Source organism: Citrus sinensis, chromosome 8, assembly GCF_022201045.2.
Source record: "Citrus sinensis cultivar Valencia sweet orange chromosome 8, DVS_A1.0, whole genome shotgun sequence".
NCBI lineage: Eukaryota > Viridiplantae > Streptophyta > Magnoliopsida > Sapindales > Rutaceae > Citrus > Citrus sinensis.
In genome coordinates, this window is record NC_068563.1 from 6,371,853 (window position 1) to 6,388,805 (window position 16,953).

Here is a 16,953-nt window from a genome sequence, read left to right on the forward strand (position 1 = left end):
TTGAATTCTCTTGTTAAATTGTTTTTAATTTACTACAAGGTAGAATATGTTGCATTGTTAAAAAATACTTTGAACATCCTATTTTTGTATTACAAATATACCAAAAATTAAATTAATTTTTTTTTCTTTATTAGTATAAACTAAATTTTGCATGAATCCTCATCCTTGTAAGTGGAATTCTATTGTGAAACTAATAGTCCTTCCTAGTTGAACTAACCATCACTTGGAACATATGTGTCATCTCTAACAACACCTTCCAAACCTGCAGCTACCTGCTTCTTAGCATTAGAAGCAGTATATGCATTGGCTTTCAACCAGCCATAATTAGGAGGAGGGCACCATTGTTTCTGTTTGTCAATTTCCTTTCTTGAATCATAAGCCATAATTAGGAGGAGGGCAAACTTCCACATAACATTCCAAATGGTATTGTGAAAAATTTTCACCCTTTTGGTAATAAAAAAGAACCTTATTTCTAGTTCTCTATTAACAATCTTACTAGGGATGGCAATTTGGTCCATTTAAATTGGATATCCATACATCCAATCTAATTGGATTGGATAATATCCATCAAAAATTTTTTGGACATGGATATGGATATTTTAAAAAAATATCCAAGTAAAAGTTGGATGGGTATGGATTCCCGATGGATATCCAATATCCAATTAATATCTTATTTGAAATTAAAAAATTAAAATCGTAAAACTAAAATGAAAAAAACAAAAACAAATGTCTAGAATCTAGATAGCAAAAACCTAAGATTATCACATCACTTGCCGGCCGGTCTTCGCTTACCGACGCTCTTCCCCGACTCCGACGCCGCTGTCCAGGGGTTCCATTTAGGTGCACCGGCGCTGTACCAATGGTTGATCAGCCGTAACTGCAGCTTCCAGCTGTTCTTGACCGCTTTTCTGCCTCGTTCCAGCTGCCATCGTCTCTGTCGTCGCTGCCACCACCGTCGTCCGTCCGCCTGTTCGTTGTCTCCCGCGCAAGGTAAGTTTTGATTGCTGAAGCTTAATAGTGTAATAAGCTGGATTTAAAGTTATGGCTGCGTCTGCTTTTCCTTTGCAAGGTAGTAGTAACAAAAACTTGTCTCAACTTAGCCGTCATTCTAGTCCGCGTGAAGTCATTGTTGGGTTAAATTTTCAGCACCAAATGTACTGCCACCTTCTTTACGGTCTAAGGAATTATGAATTTATCGATGGAATTATTTCTCCTTATGCTATAGGATTAATTAGAGCATTTAGTTTTTTTGAATCTAAGTGGAAGTAGCTATGTGATGATCTTGAAAATGGGTACCCGTGTTTGGATATTACTGAGGTTGCAATGCGAGATTTTGTTACTGAACCAGATTTGAAAATGGGTACCCGTGTTGCAACCAGATTTATCAAAAAGGATCCAATCAATTTGTGGAGAAAGTAATTTGACCCTAGGTTCCTAGAGCGTAGAGACAATCCATCTGCTTGATTAAATAATGTAACTTGGCAGCACCCTATATCAGATGTGTAATTGATCTCTATATGGTTCATGTTAAGCACTACTACTACTTCCAAACAAACGAGCTAGCTAGTTCTAGAAGTTTAGGGATTGTTAATAATTGCTCTGTAATGTCTTTTTTTCAGGTTAATTATGTCTAATTTTGATTCCGATCCTGCTGTTCAATTAAACCCTCAAGCCTCAAGTAATGTTAATGCTGAAAATCCACAAACTCATTCAATTAGTGGAGGTACAAAACGAGACTCGGAAGGACAACCTAGAAGCTCATTGAGACAAACATCTAGAGCTTGGGACCACTTCACAAGGAGAACAATTAATGGAGAAATGAAGGCAGTGTGTAATCATTGTGGCAAAGGTTTTGCTGGACAGCAATCAAGTGGAACTTCACATTTGTTAAACCATATTGATAGGTGTCCCAAACGGATACAAGAATCAGCTCTAGCTCCAGCTTCTAGCCCTAGTCAAGCATCTAAGGTCTACAAGAAAAAAGATGCTGAAACTTCAACAATTTCAGCATTTGATTCCACTGCATTTGATAAAGCACTTGCTAGACAGAAAATAGCAAGAATGATAATCATGCATGAGCTTCCTTTGAGATTTGTTGAGTATGAAGGGTTTAGGGATTTGATGAGTTTTGTTCAGCCTTTGCTTGGTAAAATTTGTAGGAACACTGTGAAAAGAGAAGTTTTTAAGCTGTTTGATTTTTAAAAGGCTAAGACAATGGCTTTGTTGGAGGATATTACTAGTAAAGTTTCCATTACTACGGATATGTGGACATCTAGCCATCAAAAAAAGGGATATATGGTCGTGACAGTGCATTTTATTGACAATTCGTGGACTCTACGAAATCGAATCTTAAGGTATCAGTTTAAAAGTTTAATAAATTTATTTATATTTTATTATATGAACTTTATTTTTATTTATTCTCATAGCTGTAATTCTGTTTTATTTTTTATGAATTGTGTAGATTTATATATGTGCCTTCTCCACATACTGCTGAAGCACTTTCTAATGAGTTGGCTAAGTGTATGTTGGATTGGAATGTAGATCGAAGGTTATCTACAATAACAATTGATAATTGTTCTACTAATGATGCTATGATTCCGCTTTTGTTGGCTAAGTTTCCTCCTGGTTCATTCTTATTAAATGGAAAATTATTGCATGTGAGATGTTGTGCTCACATTTTAAATTTAATTGTTAAGGATGGGTTAGATGCGATAGGAGATGGGATTGAAAAAGTTAGAAACAGTGTTAATTACTGGACATCATCACCTAAAAGGATAGAGCTGTTTGAGGATACGGCTAATCGCCAATTGAAGTTAAATTGTTCTAAGAGTTTAGTGCTTGATTGTAAAACTAGGTGGAATTCGACATATTTAATGCTTGAAGTTGCTTTGATTTATAAAGATGTTTTTACTCGTTTGAAGCATCGTGATAACCAATATAAGCACTTGCCTACTGAAGTAGAGTGGGAGTTGGCGAGAGTAGTATGTGAGCATTTGAAACCCTTCTATACTATGGCTGAGATGTTTTTTGGCACTAAATACCCAACAGCTAACTTATTTTTTCCAATAATTTGTGAAATTAGATTATCATTGAATGCTTGGCTTAATTCTTCATGTGATGTGATAAAAAATATGGCGAAAAGTATGTTAGAAAAGTTTGGAAAATATTGGGATGAAATCCATGGTGTAATGGTTGTTGCTGTTGTATTGGATCCTAGATACAAAATGGTTCTAGTGGATTATTTCTTTCCTCAGATTTATGGTAGTGATGCATCAACTCATATTGATAGAATCCGTACTCTCTGTTCTGACTTATATTCAGAATATAAAAAAAAGAGTATGGTTGGATCGAATTTGGCTGAAGGATTTGGTGAGTCTAGTGTTGTTTGTAATTCTAATTCTAGTTCAGTTGTGATGGGTATGTGGGATGTGAAAAAATTTAATGCATTCAAAAGCCAACATATTCATAAACGAGTTAAGTCGAAGTTAGATACTTACTTGGAAGAAGAGGATAAGACTACTCCAGACTTCGATATTTTAATGTGGTGGAAGGTGAATAGAAGTAGATATCCGATATTATCTGAGATTGCTAGAGATTTGCTGGCTGTTCCGGTCTCCACAGTTGCTTCCGAATCTGCTTTTAGTGCGGGAGGTCGATGTTTAAGCCCACATCGTAGTAGACTTCATCCGAGTACAGTAGATGCCTTAATGTGTACTCAGAATTGGATATGGGCTCAATTAAAAGGTATCAAATTCAGCTCACTTCTGCACTTATTTGATTTTGATAGTATTTGTTTTTTTTTTATTTTACAATTTTTTTAAAATTAGGTGAGATTCCTAAAGATAAAGTGATGAATGGGGAAAAAATAAATGGAGAAGTGACTGATAATGATGATGAAGAGGAGACCCAACCATGTTCTGAATAGTGTTTATTTTTCTTTTTTTGGTATGTGCTTGATGCTTATTGTGATGCTCAATTATTAATATCAAATTCAGCTCACTTCTGCACTTATTTGATTTTGATAGTATTTGTTTTTTTTATATTTTACAATTTTTTTTTAAATTAGGTGAGATTCCTAAAGATAAAGTGATGAATGGGGAAAAAATAAATGGAGAAGTGACTGATAATGATGATGAAGAGGAGACCCAACCATGTTCTGAATAGTGTTTATTTTTCTTTTTTTGGTATGTGCTTGATGCTTATTGTGATGCTCAATTATTAATATCATGGTTATACTTATTTATTTATTGCATCAGTGGAAGCAGCTAGTAATATTTTCAATTTTTTTTCTATTATTGTTGTGCCTAATTGAAGAGTATATTTTTAGGAAAGGACCTCAATGTTACAGATCCCTGGTGTTCTGTTCTGTGGCCCTGTCTTCTATTACCTAATCTTTTGTCCTGTGTTATTCATCTTAAGTTTCACTTGATTTGAAAATCTATCCGGCTGCCAAAGATATTTCATTTGTTATGGCCATGGTGGCAAATTATATGGTTTAAGCTGAATATTACAGAAAATGTAACTGCCTTGGTTGATGCTTAAAATACTTTGATCACTTCTGAGATTAAGAAATAATAAGCATGTGAGCCCTTTGCACAATAGACTGCCTACTATCTATATTATATATTTATTTAGTTAGGAAGTAAAGTGCTGAGAAACATACAATTGGAGGCTCTGTTTCAGAATTTCCTGTTTAGTTCATATCTGCTCTATTCATGCATCAAATGGCAGGTCTGGCTTTTTTCTGTCATTTTCTCATTCACTTCTTGTTATCAGTTGGTTGCAGTTCGAAAAATTCCTTGGGCAAACGCAAACCTGAATTATACTGGTCAAGCACTCATCATATCCGTAGGTAACTGTCACAACTGGCATTTCTAATTTTTTGTAATGTGGAAAGAAGATATACTGACTAGTATACTATTTTTGGTATCAAAAATTCATACGACATGGCCTCGAGGCTTTCTGTAAAATTTGTTCATGATATTGCTTATTTATTCTTGAATACAGACTTTTTGTAATGCGGAAAAAAATCTAGTGTAATACTCTCGTATCAGTACAAAAAATTATGATATCACCACTGCTTTCAAATACTTTTTTTTTTTTTCTGTGAGACTACCTCTGTTCAACACCTATCTTTAAGTCATAAATATTTAGTTTTGCTCAGGGGCGGACCTAAGAATTTATATTATCCCGGGCTAAATGTGTAATCAATATTTTTTGTAATACAAATGTGTATTACAAAAAATTAGTGTACTAAATTTACACTATGGGACCTAAGAATTTAGAATTAAACTCAAACAGCTCCTAGTGAAGCCGTCAAGTGGCTTTTAGCGTCTTTATTTGTCTAATCATCTGAGTTACAATCTTTAAAAATAATAATAATAATAAGTTAAAATTTTATTTGACCTTTTCTTCTCATTTCCGAATATTAACAAATACCTCGATAATCGGTCCCCAAACCGCATTCTGCCGTGTATTTTGTAAGTAGGATACATTACTCACAATAATGTTATGCTTTTGGGACCGCTACAGCCTACAAATAATGGCTCCCGATTGAATTAGTTCAAAAAATAGTTAATTATTAAATTTTATCCTTTTCTAATTTAAATTGTGAAATATATTCAGTTGTGAAAAAAAGAATTACCGATACAGAAGGTATTAACAATACCTTGATAATCCCGTTAATTTTACGAGTAGGTATTAACAATATGATGTCTCACTGTTTGTCTGATGGGCTCATAATTATTAGATTTTATTGTTTCTAATTTGGGTGGGGAAATTTATTCAGTTGGCTAAAAACCTAAGCTCTTGCGAGGCTTGTTTTATTATCAAAAACAAAAAAACAAACAAAAATTATTCAGTTGGCCTACAAATTGTAAATTAATGTGTCAATTTTCTCACGTTATCCTCCTGCTTAAACATAAGTCTACACAAGATTTCATGTTTAAATAGGTTAAATGTGCCATGATTATTAAATAATTTTAAATCATAAACATTTAGGTGGCATATGTTTCTTGTCTAAAATCTAAATATGTGTGAATTAGTCTGAATTTTGAGTAGAGCTGAATGTCTAAATCTTAATTATATGTTTGTTTTTTTATCTGAATCGTTAAAAATAAATATTAAGTTGTTTATCTTTTAACTTAAAAAAAATCTAAAAATTAGTATTTCTACATTTGTGCCCTAATATATTGTAAATGTTAATCAAATAATCAACATTTCAAAGAACATATAAAAGATAATATATCATCATAAAATAAATCATTTTCAATTGAACACAACCTTTTAATATTCTAAATTAGTATATGTCAATCAATTTTATTATAATTTATGATGTTTTTATACTAAGAATAGTCATTAAAAAATTATGAAGATAAATAATTCTAATATGAAGAAAATAAGATGGTAAAAATAGTAATAGTCTACCACTATATTATCATAAGTTATAGAGATGAGTAATAATACTAATTATTAAATTTTATTCGGGTAACGATGAAAATTAATTAATTAGATAGAGATATTTTGGAAAATATCTTTTAATGATATTATTCATACTTTTTAGATTAAGTAAAAAGCTAAAAAGTTTGGGATTATAATTTAATGAATGAAAATTTTTCGTTAAGTTGAAAAAACAAACATCTACTTAGTTTTTATTTATATTAACAACAAATTAATATATATGACGTTCTACTTAATAAAGAGAGAACCTGAGGTAATAAAACTGTTAAGAGAGAACTATAAATAAGGTGCTTTTGGATTATCAAAAAAGGTGAAAAACCATCACCAAACCATTTGGATGTTATTTGGAAGCTTGCCTTATCAAAAAAAGTTTTAGATGAAAATTTTCTCTTGGTGAGCAGCTAAAGACCTATTTTCAACAGCTGAAGATTTGAAAATTAAAAAAAAAAATGTTTCAGTATCCTAGATGTTAAATTTGCTATAGTAACGTGGATGACATATTTCAGAGAGTAAGATGGGGTGGAAATTTTGGCGAAATTCCCAGTTCGCAGTCAAATTTAAAGAGGAAATTTAGTAGACAAGGCCATTCTAAAATTTAGAGAAAGGAAACAAATGTATTTAAGTAGGGAATTATGCAATACGGAGTTATAAGAGGTATGCATATTTGAGACTTGTCTAAAGTAATAAATTCATTTTATGAACTAATTATTGGACCATTTACGGATTAAAGGCATCATTAAGAAGAAGAACATTATCAAGAGTCTTTTGATAATTCAAGGATAGTGCAATTACAAAATTTAAAAATCTCAAGAAGTTTTTTGATAATCACATGATATGGAATTATAAAGAAAAGGATCCGAGTTGCCTACGACATATGTATTTTATACAATTTTTTTTAATTATTGATTAGATTACTGTCTGTGCATGTTTCAAATGTTTAATACCGCACGTTATACAAATTCACAAATTGTACCCAAAAAGTTTTTTTTCACCAATAACAAAAAGTGCAGCTGATGGTACCTATAGGAACCAACATGATCACCCAGCACCTACACATAAAGAAATCATGCAAAGTCCGGAGAGTCCTTTTAAAACCCCATTAATTTAGTTATTTATGATTTTAAGAATTTATTTGGAGATGTAGTAGAGGAGCTATGATTTTAAAATGTTTGGTAAATACATAGTTTAAAATTTTATTTATTTGATAAAGAACTTATATTATTTTAAGTACTTAAAATAGTTTAATATGCAATTCGATGCTAAAAAGATAGAATTACCCTTACAAAATGACCATAGTTTTTATTTGTATTTGTTTCTATGTTGTCATTTAGTAAGGATAATTCTATCTTTTTAGTAGACAACTAATACAAATTATAAAATTAAAGTAAAAAACTAAACAAATTAAATCTTCCTAGTATTTTTTAATATAAAATAAACTTAGGGTAGATGGCTGATAATTGACTACACTATAATAAAAAAAAAACCTTGTTTTCATATAGGACCCACTCACTATAAAATTTATAATTGGTCGATTTAGATCTCATTTCTAATTTTTGTAATGTGGAAAGAAGATCTAGTAGAGACTTTCTTATATAACAAATTTGTATGACATGTCCCAGAAGCTTTTTGTAAAACTTGTTCCTAATATTGCTAATTTATTCTTGAAATTACTTAGATCTTATTTTCAATTTTTTGTAATGCAAAAAAAAAAAAACTAGTGTGATACTCTTATATCACTACAAAAAATTATTTAATATTACAATACCACATTCTTTTTAAATACTTTTTTGTGTGAAACGATCTCCATTCAACAACTATCTTTCAGGTCATAAATATTTAGTGTTTGTTATATTAACAAAAATATAATTTATACAAGGATTTTACTTAAAAATCATCCTAAAGTGATAGAACTCTTAAGAGAGAATCGAATTAAAGTGCTTCTAAGTTACTGGAATAGATGAAAGCTTTTTCACCAAATCATTTGCAATGTTATTTGGAAGCTTGCCTTGCCCCAAAAGTATTGGGTGATTTCTTTCTCTTTTTTTTTTGGAGAGCAACCAAAACGTACTTCGGTGAAAATCTATGGAATAAACAGAACGCTGACTGCAAGTAGATAAGGGTGTAGAACCCAAGTCGCGTTGGGAAATTAGAAGATAAGGTGCGTAGGTGAAATTTAATCTATCTAAATTTCGAGTAGACTTGTGTTTGAGTAGGAGGATAATGTAAGAAAATTTGGCACTTTTATTCAACTGAAGAAATTTTACAATTTAAATTAGAAACGATAAAATTTAATAATTAATTATTATTTGAACTAATTGAATCGTGCGCCATCATTTGTGTAATGTATCCTATTTGCAAAATAAACGGCAGGATGCGGTTTGCGGACAGATTATCCTATTTTGGTAATTCTCTTCTTCTTCTTCAACCCCAAATAATCAAAAGCTCTCCAATGGCTTTCGTATCCTCAACTCGTTCATTTAATTTTACTTCAATTTTAGTATCAGCTCTTAGATGTAATTTCTCATCTTCGTTCCCTCATACCGGAAAACCCACATCTTCAATTTCGGAAAATGAACCCTCGTATCCGACCACAACAGCTAAACTGAAGGAGTCGCTACGACTGACGGTCAAAGACTGAGCCTCACTCGAAAAATTCCTCAAAGAAAGGTGCAAATCATCAGGTCAAGGTGATATTAATCTTATTACTCCTAATGAAGCCTTGTGTATCTTTGATTACATGTTCCGTATGCACCCTTCTCCGCCTCCTGTCTCTTCCTTCAATATTTTGTTTGGTTGTCTTGCTAAGAATAAACATTATATACTGTCCTTTCACTCTTCAAGCGACTCAATTCAACTGGGTTGTTTCCAGATCTTTATACTTACAATATCTTGATTAACTGCTTTTGCAAAATGGGTCGAGTTTCTCATGGTTTTGTTGTTCTTGGGAGAATCCTCAGGTCTTGTTTTACTCCAGATGCTGTGACCTTTACTTCTTTGATTAAAGGTTTGTGTGCGGAGAGTAGAATCATGGAGGCCGCCGCATTGTTAACGAAACTTAAAGCGTTTGGTTGTGAGCCTAATGTCATCACATACACCACTTTGATTAATGGATTGTGTCGAACAGGCCATACAATTGTTGCTCTAAATTTATTTGAAGAGATGGCTAATGGAAATGGGGAATTTGCTGTTGTTTGTAAGCCAGACACTGCTACATACAGTACTATTATCGATGGTCTTTGTAAGGAAGGTTTTGTGGACAAGGCCAAGGAACTGTTTCCGAAGATGAAGGATGAGAATATTAACCCCAATGTGGTTACTTATACTTCTTTGATTCACGGTTTTTGTTACGCTAATGATTGGAATGAGGCGAAGTGTTTGTTTATTGAGATGATGGACCAAGGGGTACAACCTAATGTTGTGACTTTCAATGTGATCATGGATGAGCTCTGCAAGAATGGAAAGATGGATAAAGCAAGTCGGTTGCTGGACCTGATGATTCAGATTGGTGTGCGTCCAGATGCTTCTGTCTATAACACATTAATGGATGGGTTTTGCTTGACGAGTAGAGTTAACCGTGCGAAGGAACTATTTGTTTCTATGGAGAGTATGGGTTGCAAACATAATGTTTTTAGTTACAGTATTTTGATAAATGGTTACTGCAAGAATAAGGAAATAGAGGAAGCGTTAAGCCTTTATAGCGAAATGCTCTCTAAAGGAATTAAGCCAACAGTTGTTACATATAGCACCTTGTTTCTTGGACTTTTTGAAATACACCAGGTTCAGCATGCTTTAAAACTGTTTGATGATATGCAGCGTAATCATGTGGCAGCTAATACATATAGATACACTACCTTTATTGACGGGCTCTGCAAGAATGGTTTTGTTCTAGAGGCACTGGAATTATTCCGTGCTATAAGAAATAGCAAGTATGAGCTTAATATCGTATCCTACAACTGCCTCATTGATGGATTGTGTAAAATAGGCAAACTGGAAACTGCTTGGGAAATGTTTCAAAGTTTGCCTCGTGTAGGCCTAATGGCAGATGTTGTAACTTACAACATCATGATCCATGGGCTTTGTAATGATGGGCAAATGGACAAGGCACATGATTTGTTTCTTGATATGGAAGCAAAAGCTGTGGAACCCGATTGTGTCATATTTAATACGATTATGCTGGGTTTCATCCGCAATAATGAGACATCAAAAGTTATTGAACTCCTTCACAGAATGGATAAGAGAAATGTAATGCCAGACGCATCTATACTTTCAATTGTTGTGGACTTGCTTGTAAAGAATGAAATTAGCTTAAAATCGATTCCACAATTCAAGAGTCAAAGGTAAGTGAGTTTAATACTGATTTAGCCACATGTTTCTTCTGCCTGAAAACCCAACCTGGAGGATCCCATTCTTATTACAACATGTAAAGGAGTGTTGTCTAATATAGGCATGTTCCTAGGTTCTGTCCATGGATTCTGTTTGCACACATGGCTAACTTCCTGTTCAACAGAAAGTTTTAAAGTCTTTCAACTTTATGTTGTAAAATAACTTTTTTATTATTCAATTCATGAGTTTTTCTTCTATAACACATCCTTCTCATTAGCTGGAAGTGCAAATTTTTTAGGCTTTTCCCGTATGGCCTCTTTTTCTGCTCTAAATAAAATGGCATTTTATTTCCCTCTTGTGAGGGTACAAGGTTTATGTTTAAACTTTCTGTTAGTTAAATTGGTTGTCTTTGATATAGGGAACTTCCAGTTGAACTGATTTGTAATTCGACTATATGAGATTACCAACTGTATTGGGAATCGATGCCAAATTAATAATGTCATCAGGTTTTTCAATCAGTGTTCATCATTTATTTCTGTTAACAATTAATAGCACAGTTTGTCTTCTCAGCTTCATTGGTTCCTCTCAAAAATAATCTTGTAAAGACAATCTTTCTTGGGCATGGAAAATGCTAGATTGTTTGTGGTCTGAATGATACTACACATCTAAGTAATTGCCCAAAGTTTTTGTTCCTAGTTACATGGCATTCAATTGAATGAGGACTCATGTTTGTGTGTATTGGTATTTGTTATACTATGTATTGGCAAGACAAAGTTTCTTGAAATTGACAAACTTTTCTCTATGAAGATTGAAGACAATATGATAAGATAAAATTTATCAAAAGCCTATATATGCTTGCCAGGGCCGGACCTTTGATTATTAGTCCTCGCCTTTCGTTCTTGTTTCATATTCTTCTGCTAACAAATCTTGATCATGAATCTCATCACATTTGGTACGCTTATCCATGGTTTTATCCGAACCAATGAGCCATCAAAAGTTATTGACCTTCTTCACAAGATGAGGGAGAAAAAAGTAATGCCGGATGCATCTATAGTTTCAATCGTCGTGGACTTGTAAAGAATGAAATTAGTCTGAACTCACTTCCGTCATTTCCTGTTCAAGAGCAACAGGGGGAAGTTGATGAGTCAAATGTCAAGTTGTAGCAGCATGTGCTTTCAGCCTAAAAACCTGATCTGCAGCATCTCAATCATGTTACAAAGTGACACGTCGCCTAGTGACAGCAAGTTCTCTACGGTGCTGTTAATGGATCCTGATTGTTCTTGTGATCTGGAGAGTCTTATTCACATTACAGATCCTGGTCTGGACGAGCTAGCTTATGTGATCACCAACTCTACATTGCCGTTGATGCCAAATTAAATATGGTATCATGTTTTTCAACTTGTTACTTACTACAGTCCTTCCATTGAATGGCCACAAGAAACTGTAAAATCACCCTTTGTCTTGTTCCCTCTTAATGATCCATCACTTTGGGAGCTAATGAATTAGTTACACCTTGTCACTTTATTGGTACTTGATTGTCATTTGTGCTTTGAATTCACAGCATATTTTATCCTTGCTGTACTCTTTGCATAATCACCTTTGAGGGCTGCTAGTATGTATAATTGAAAAACCTTATATAAATTATAAGCATTTATATTTAACTTCTTGTAAACGTCCAGTATATGTCTCTTCTGTGAAATGATTCATTCTCCATGCTGCTAGGACCTGGGCTTATGACTCTTCTGTGAAATGATTTACCCTCACCTGCAGACAGAAATTTATCACATTCGAGAAATCTTCAAACAAAGTGAAAAAAATGCCACAAACACGACATAAACTTAACTGTTTACATGAAAAGTGGCAGCAACTTGGTGAAATTACCGATTAAAATGTCCCTACTGTGAGGAAGGATGCTATACAACTGACTCGGAAAATGTAAAATGGATAACTTACGTCCAAAATGTCCCTGTATTGTTGGCATGTTCCCAGGTTCTGTTCATGGATTCTGTTTGCAGACATGGCCGACTCTCTGTTTCATTGGATAAGTTTCAAATAATTCTGGCAACTTTTTGTTGTAAAATTACTTTTTTATCATTTAATCCATATGCCTCTTTCTCATTACCTGCAAGTGCAAAATTTTTAGGCTCGTCCTCTTAGACCTCTTTTTCTTCTCTAAATAGATAAAATGGCATTTCATTTTTCTCTTGCGAGGGTGCAGGTTTATGCTGAAACTTTCGGTTAGTTAAATTGATTGTCTTTGAAATTGGAACTTGTACTTGAACTAGTTTGCATTTTGAATATATGAGATTACCAACTGTAACGGGGAATTGGTGCCGAATTGATTATGTTATCAGGTTTTTCAGTCTGTGTTCATCTTTTATTTCTGTTAATAATTAACAGCACAGCTTGTCTTCTCTACTTCTTTGGTTCCTGTCAATTGTCAAATATAAACTTGTAGAGACATTTTGTTTTGGCATGGCACATGCTAGATTTTGTTTTTTGTTTGAATGATACTACACATCTAAGTGATTGTCCAGAATTTTTTTCATTCCTAGTGACATGGCACTCAATTGAATGGTGACTCGTGAATCATGATTGTGTGTGTTGGTCTTTGTTATACTACGTGTTGGCAAGACAAAGTCTTTTGAAACTGACAAACTTTTCTCTATGAATATTGAAGACAATATGATAAGATAAAATTAATCAAAAACATCTATTCTTGACAGGGCTGGAACGTCTGTTATTAGTCCTCGCCTTCCATTCTTGTTTCATATTCTTCTGCTAACAAATCTTGATCATGATAGTCTTCTCTTTTCTTTTGCAATGGTGAGTTCACTCTCAGGAATCAGATCGAATTTGAAGAAACTGCAAGGGACTCCAAAGCAAATGGTGTAGAGCAACCTTCACTTATCACGGGCACAGGATTACTCTGACTTTCTGCATTTTACTGTTGGCTATGGTTTGATGCATTATTTATTGTTCTAAAATACCATCCTCGTTGGAAGTTCAATCATTACTGTTTTTATTCCCCCTCTTTTTACTTGCTCTTGCTATTTTTGTTGTCTGAAATTATCAGAAGTTCCATGCATGCTCCAATAGAACGAGTAATGTAATGTAGGTGCTGACCAACTCCAAATAAGTAGTTAGTTGCCTAGTAGTTGCTTTCCATGAAATTTGTTTTTGGTATGAATAATGTTGTCTTAATTTTACAAGCTTCCGTGCAACCCCTAATTTATTGGATGTATTAACCCAACCCCTCATTTAATATTAGATTTACCCATTGATTGATGTTGACTCTTGAAAGTAATGTACTATTTATTTATTTGATATTAATGATTATATCATTTAAATAGTCTATTCTAAGATATTATTAATTTTCTCATTTAAATAAAATATTATTATATTTATTTGATATTAATGATTAATTATAATGAATAGTCTATTCTAAGAAAATATTAATTTTCTACTATGTTATTAATAATAATGTTTCATTTCTATTACTTTCATCAATAATTTTTAATTTAGATAACTAAAATTAAAACTAACAAAAAATTATGATTTACATAATTAATAATATTAATAATTATTGTTAATTTACAAATATAATGAAATAAATATTTCTTTTTTCAAATATATTTTTTTATTAAATTTTTAATTAAAAACTATATTTTTTAAATAAGGATAAAATTATAATTTGAAACTATTTACTCCCGCTCCGAGACAAAGTAAACACATAAATTGAATTTTAATTCTAATTCCATACTCCTATTATAGTGTAAGTAAATAATCTACTCTCACTCCACATTCTCAATCTCAGGATTCTTACTTCTTAGGATACCTCTCTATTCCAAAATGTAAACGCTAACAAAATATAAACCATATAGAGGCATATATATATAGAATCATATCATATCTCAAACGTCAAATAAAATTCTTAATTAAGTAAACCATAAGGTGATTGCGTATAAAAAAAATTAATAATATTAATTTTCATAAGCATTTATGCTTGTAGTATTACTTTACTTTTTATTAACCGTTGCTTCAACTTATGGTGGATATTAAGAGAACAATAATAATAGAGCTATACACGTTTGCATACTACCAATTAAATTAACACTATAATTTGGTTTACCAAACAGATCCTTAATATCATAAATAATTAAATTATTGGGGTTTTAAAATGTAGACTTTGCATGATTTCTTTATATTTAGGTGCCATGGCTCCTATAAGTAATGGCAGCCACACCTTTTGTTATTGGTAAAAAACTTTTCTAGGTACAATTTGTGAATTTGTACAACGAGTGGTATTAAACATTTGAAGAATGAACCGACAATGTCATATCAATAATAAAGAAAAGAAAACGAATTGTATAATACCCAGGTGTTCTAGTGTAACTTGGATTCTTTTTCTTTATAGGTGCACCTATCATGTGATTTTTTTTTTTGAAAAAAGAAAACAAAAAAAAAAAGAACTCTTGAGATTTTAAAATTTTGTAATTGCACTATCTTTAAATTACTAGGAGACTTCCTCTCCTCGAAGACACCTTTAATCCATAAAAGGTCCAAAAAATAATTCATGAAATGAATTGATTGTTTTAGATAAGTTTCAAGTATGCATACCTTTTATAACTCCATATTGCATAACTCCTCATTTCACTCAATGGGTGCATTTGTTCACTTTTTCTTTCTTGTAAAATTTTGAATGGCCCTAATTCTATAGATTATTAATTAAGTGTTATTATTATCATTATTGGCCGTAGATGCATATGTGGGGTGGGGCCGTTTGGGGGGCATGGATCTCAATACACCAGAGGGCCATAATATTTATTCTTTAAGAGGAACCACAACCAACAACAATACTTTAAGTTCCATTCCATTTCACTTCTATGCACTAGATTGCATAAACAACATTGATCATCCAAGGTCAAAGCCTCTCAAAGACGTTAGTTGCAAGAAAAAGCATGGGATTGTGGTCAAAATTTTCTTGCGGTGAAAGGCTCATACATTGATGACAATTACTAGATTGTTTTGGGCCTCAATGGTTTTAATATTATTCTCTTAAAAACATATGTTGATTAGAGACGAGAGGAAGAAGATGATCTGATTCAGCCAACTGCAGAAGATAGAGCACGCGGTGGAGTTCAGATTTTGAATTCTCTTGTTAAGTTGTTTTTAATTTATTGCAAGGTAGAATACGTTGCTTTCTTAAAAAAATACTTTGAACATCATATTTTTGTATTACAAATATACCAAAATTAAACTATTTTTTTCTTTATTAGTATAAACTAAATTTTGCCAGAATGGTTGTCCTTGTAGGTGGAATTCTATTATGAAACTAATAGTCCTTCCTAGTGCTAACTATCACTTTGAACAAATGTGGCATCTCTAACAACAACTTCCAAACTTGCAACTACCTGCTTCTCAGCATTAGAAGCGATATCCACCTTGGCTTTCAACTAGCTGTAATTAGGAGGAGGGTACCATTGTTTCTGTTTGTCAATTTCCTTCCTTGAAGCATAAGCCTTAATTAGGAGGAGGGCAAGCTTCCAAATAACATTCCAAATAGTATTGTGAAAATTTTTCACCCTTTTGGTCATAAAAAAGAACCTTATTTCTAGTTCTCTATTAACAATTTTATCACTTTAAGATCTCTCTTTACTAGAAATATCATATATATTAATTTGTTGTTAATATAAATACGACTAAATATTTATAATTTAAAGATAACTGTTGAATGGAGGTTGTCTCACACACACACACACACACAAAAGTATTTAAAAGCAACGGTGATATCATAATTTTTTGTACTGATATGAGAATATCAGTATTACAATATCAAAAGTATTACAATAGATTTTTTTTCCGCATCACAAAAAGTTTGAATTCAAGAATAAATAAGCAATATCGGGAGCAAATTTTACAAAAAGTCTCCGGGACATGTCATATGAATTTGTGATACGAAAAATAGTATACTAGTCAATAGATCTTCTTTCCACATTACAAAAAATTAGAAATGCGATCTAAATCGATATCAATTACTAATTTTATAGTGAATGGGTCCTTCATGAAAACAATGAATATTTTTATAATTTAAGAAATTATTAGCCATTTACCCTAAGTTTACTTTGTGTCCAAAAATACTACGGAAACTTTAACTTGTTTAGTTTTTTA

The 16,953-nt window shown here is 32.4% G+C and overlaps 2 protein-coding genes across 4 annotated transcripts in view; both read left to right on the forward strand.

The window, feature by feature from the left end:
* LOC107174920 (putative pentatricopeptide repeat-containing protein At1g12700, mitochondrial) overlaps positions 1 to 16,953 on the forward strand; it is a 156,233-nt gene that overhangs the window by 83,940 nt on the left and 55,340 nt on the right. The window contains exon 2 of the mRNA XM_052432960.1: positions 9,707 to 11,152. Within this exon, the coding sequence (XP_052288920.1) occupies positions 9,707 to 10,800 (1,094 nt within the window). The 3' untranslated portion in view covers positions 10,801 to 11,152. The remainder of the gene's footprint in view (positions 1 to 9,706; positions 11,153 to 16,953) is intronic.
* Positions 1 to 16,953, forward strand: part of LOC127899440 (putative pentatricopeptide repeat-containing protein At1g12700, mitochondrial) — a 40,447-nt gene that overhangs the window by 20,438 nt on the left and 3,056 nt on the right. The window contains exon 2 of one of the 3 annotated variants that reach the window (XM_052432965.1): positions 9,464 to 9,492. The exons of 1 other annotated variant lie outside the window; for it this stretch is intronic. In XM_052432965.1, coding sequence (XP_052288925.1) covers positions 9,464 to 9,492 — 29 coding nt within the window. Of the gene's footprint in view, positions 1 to 9,416; positions 9,493 to 16,953 lie in introns of all 3 variants that reach the window. One more of the 3 variants, XM_052432966.1, reaches the window with a different exon arrangement.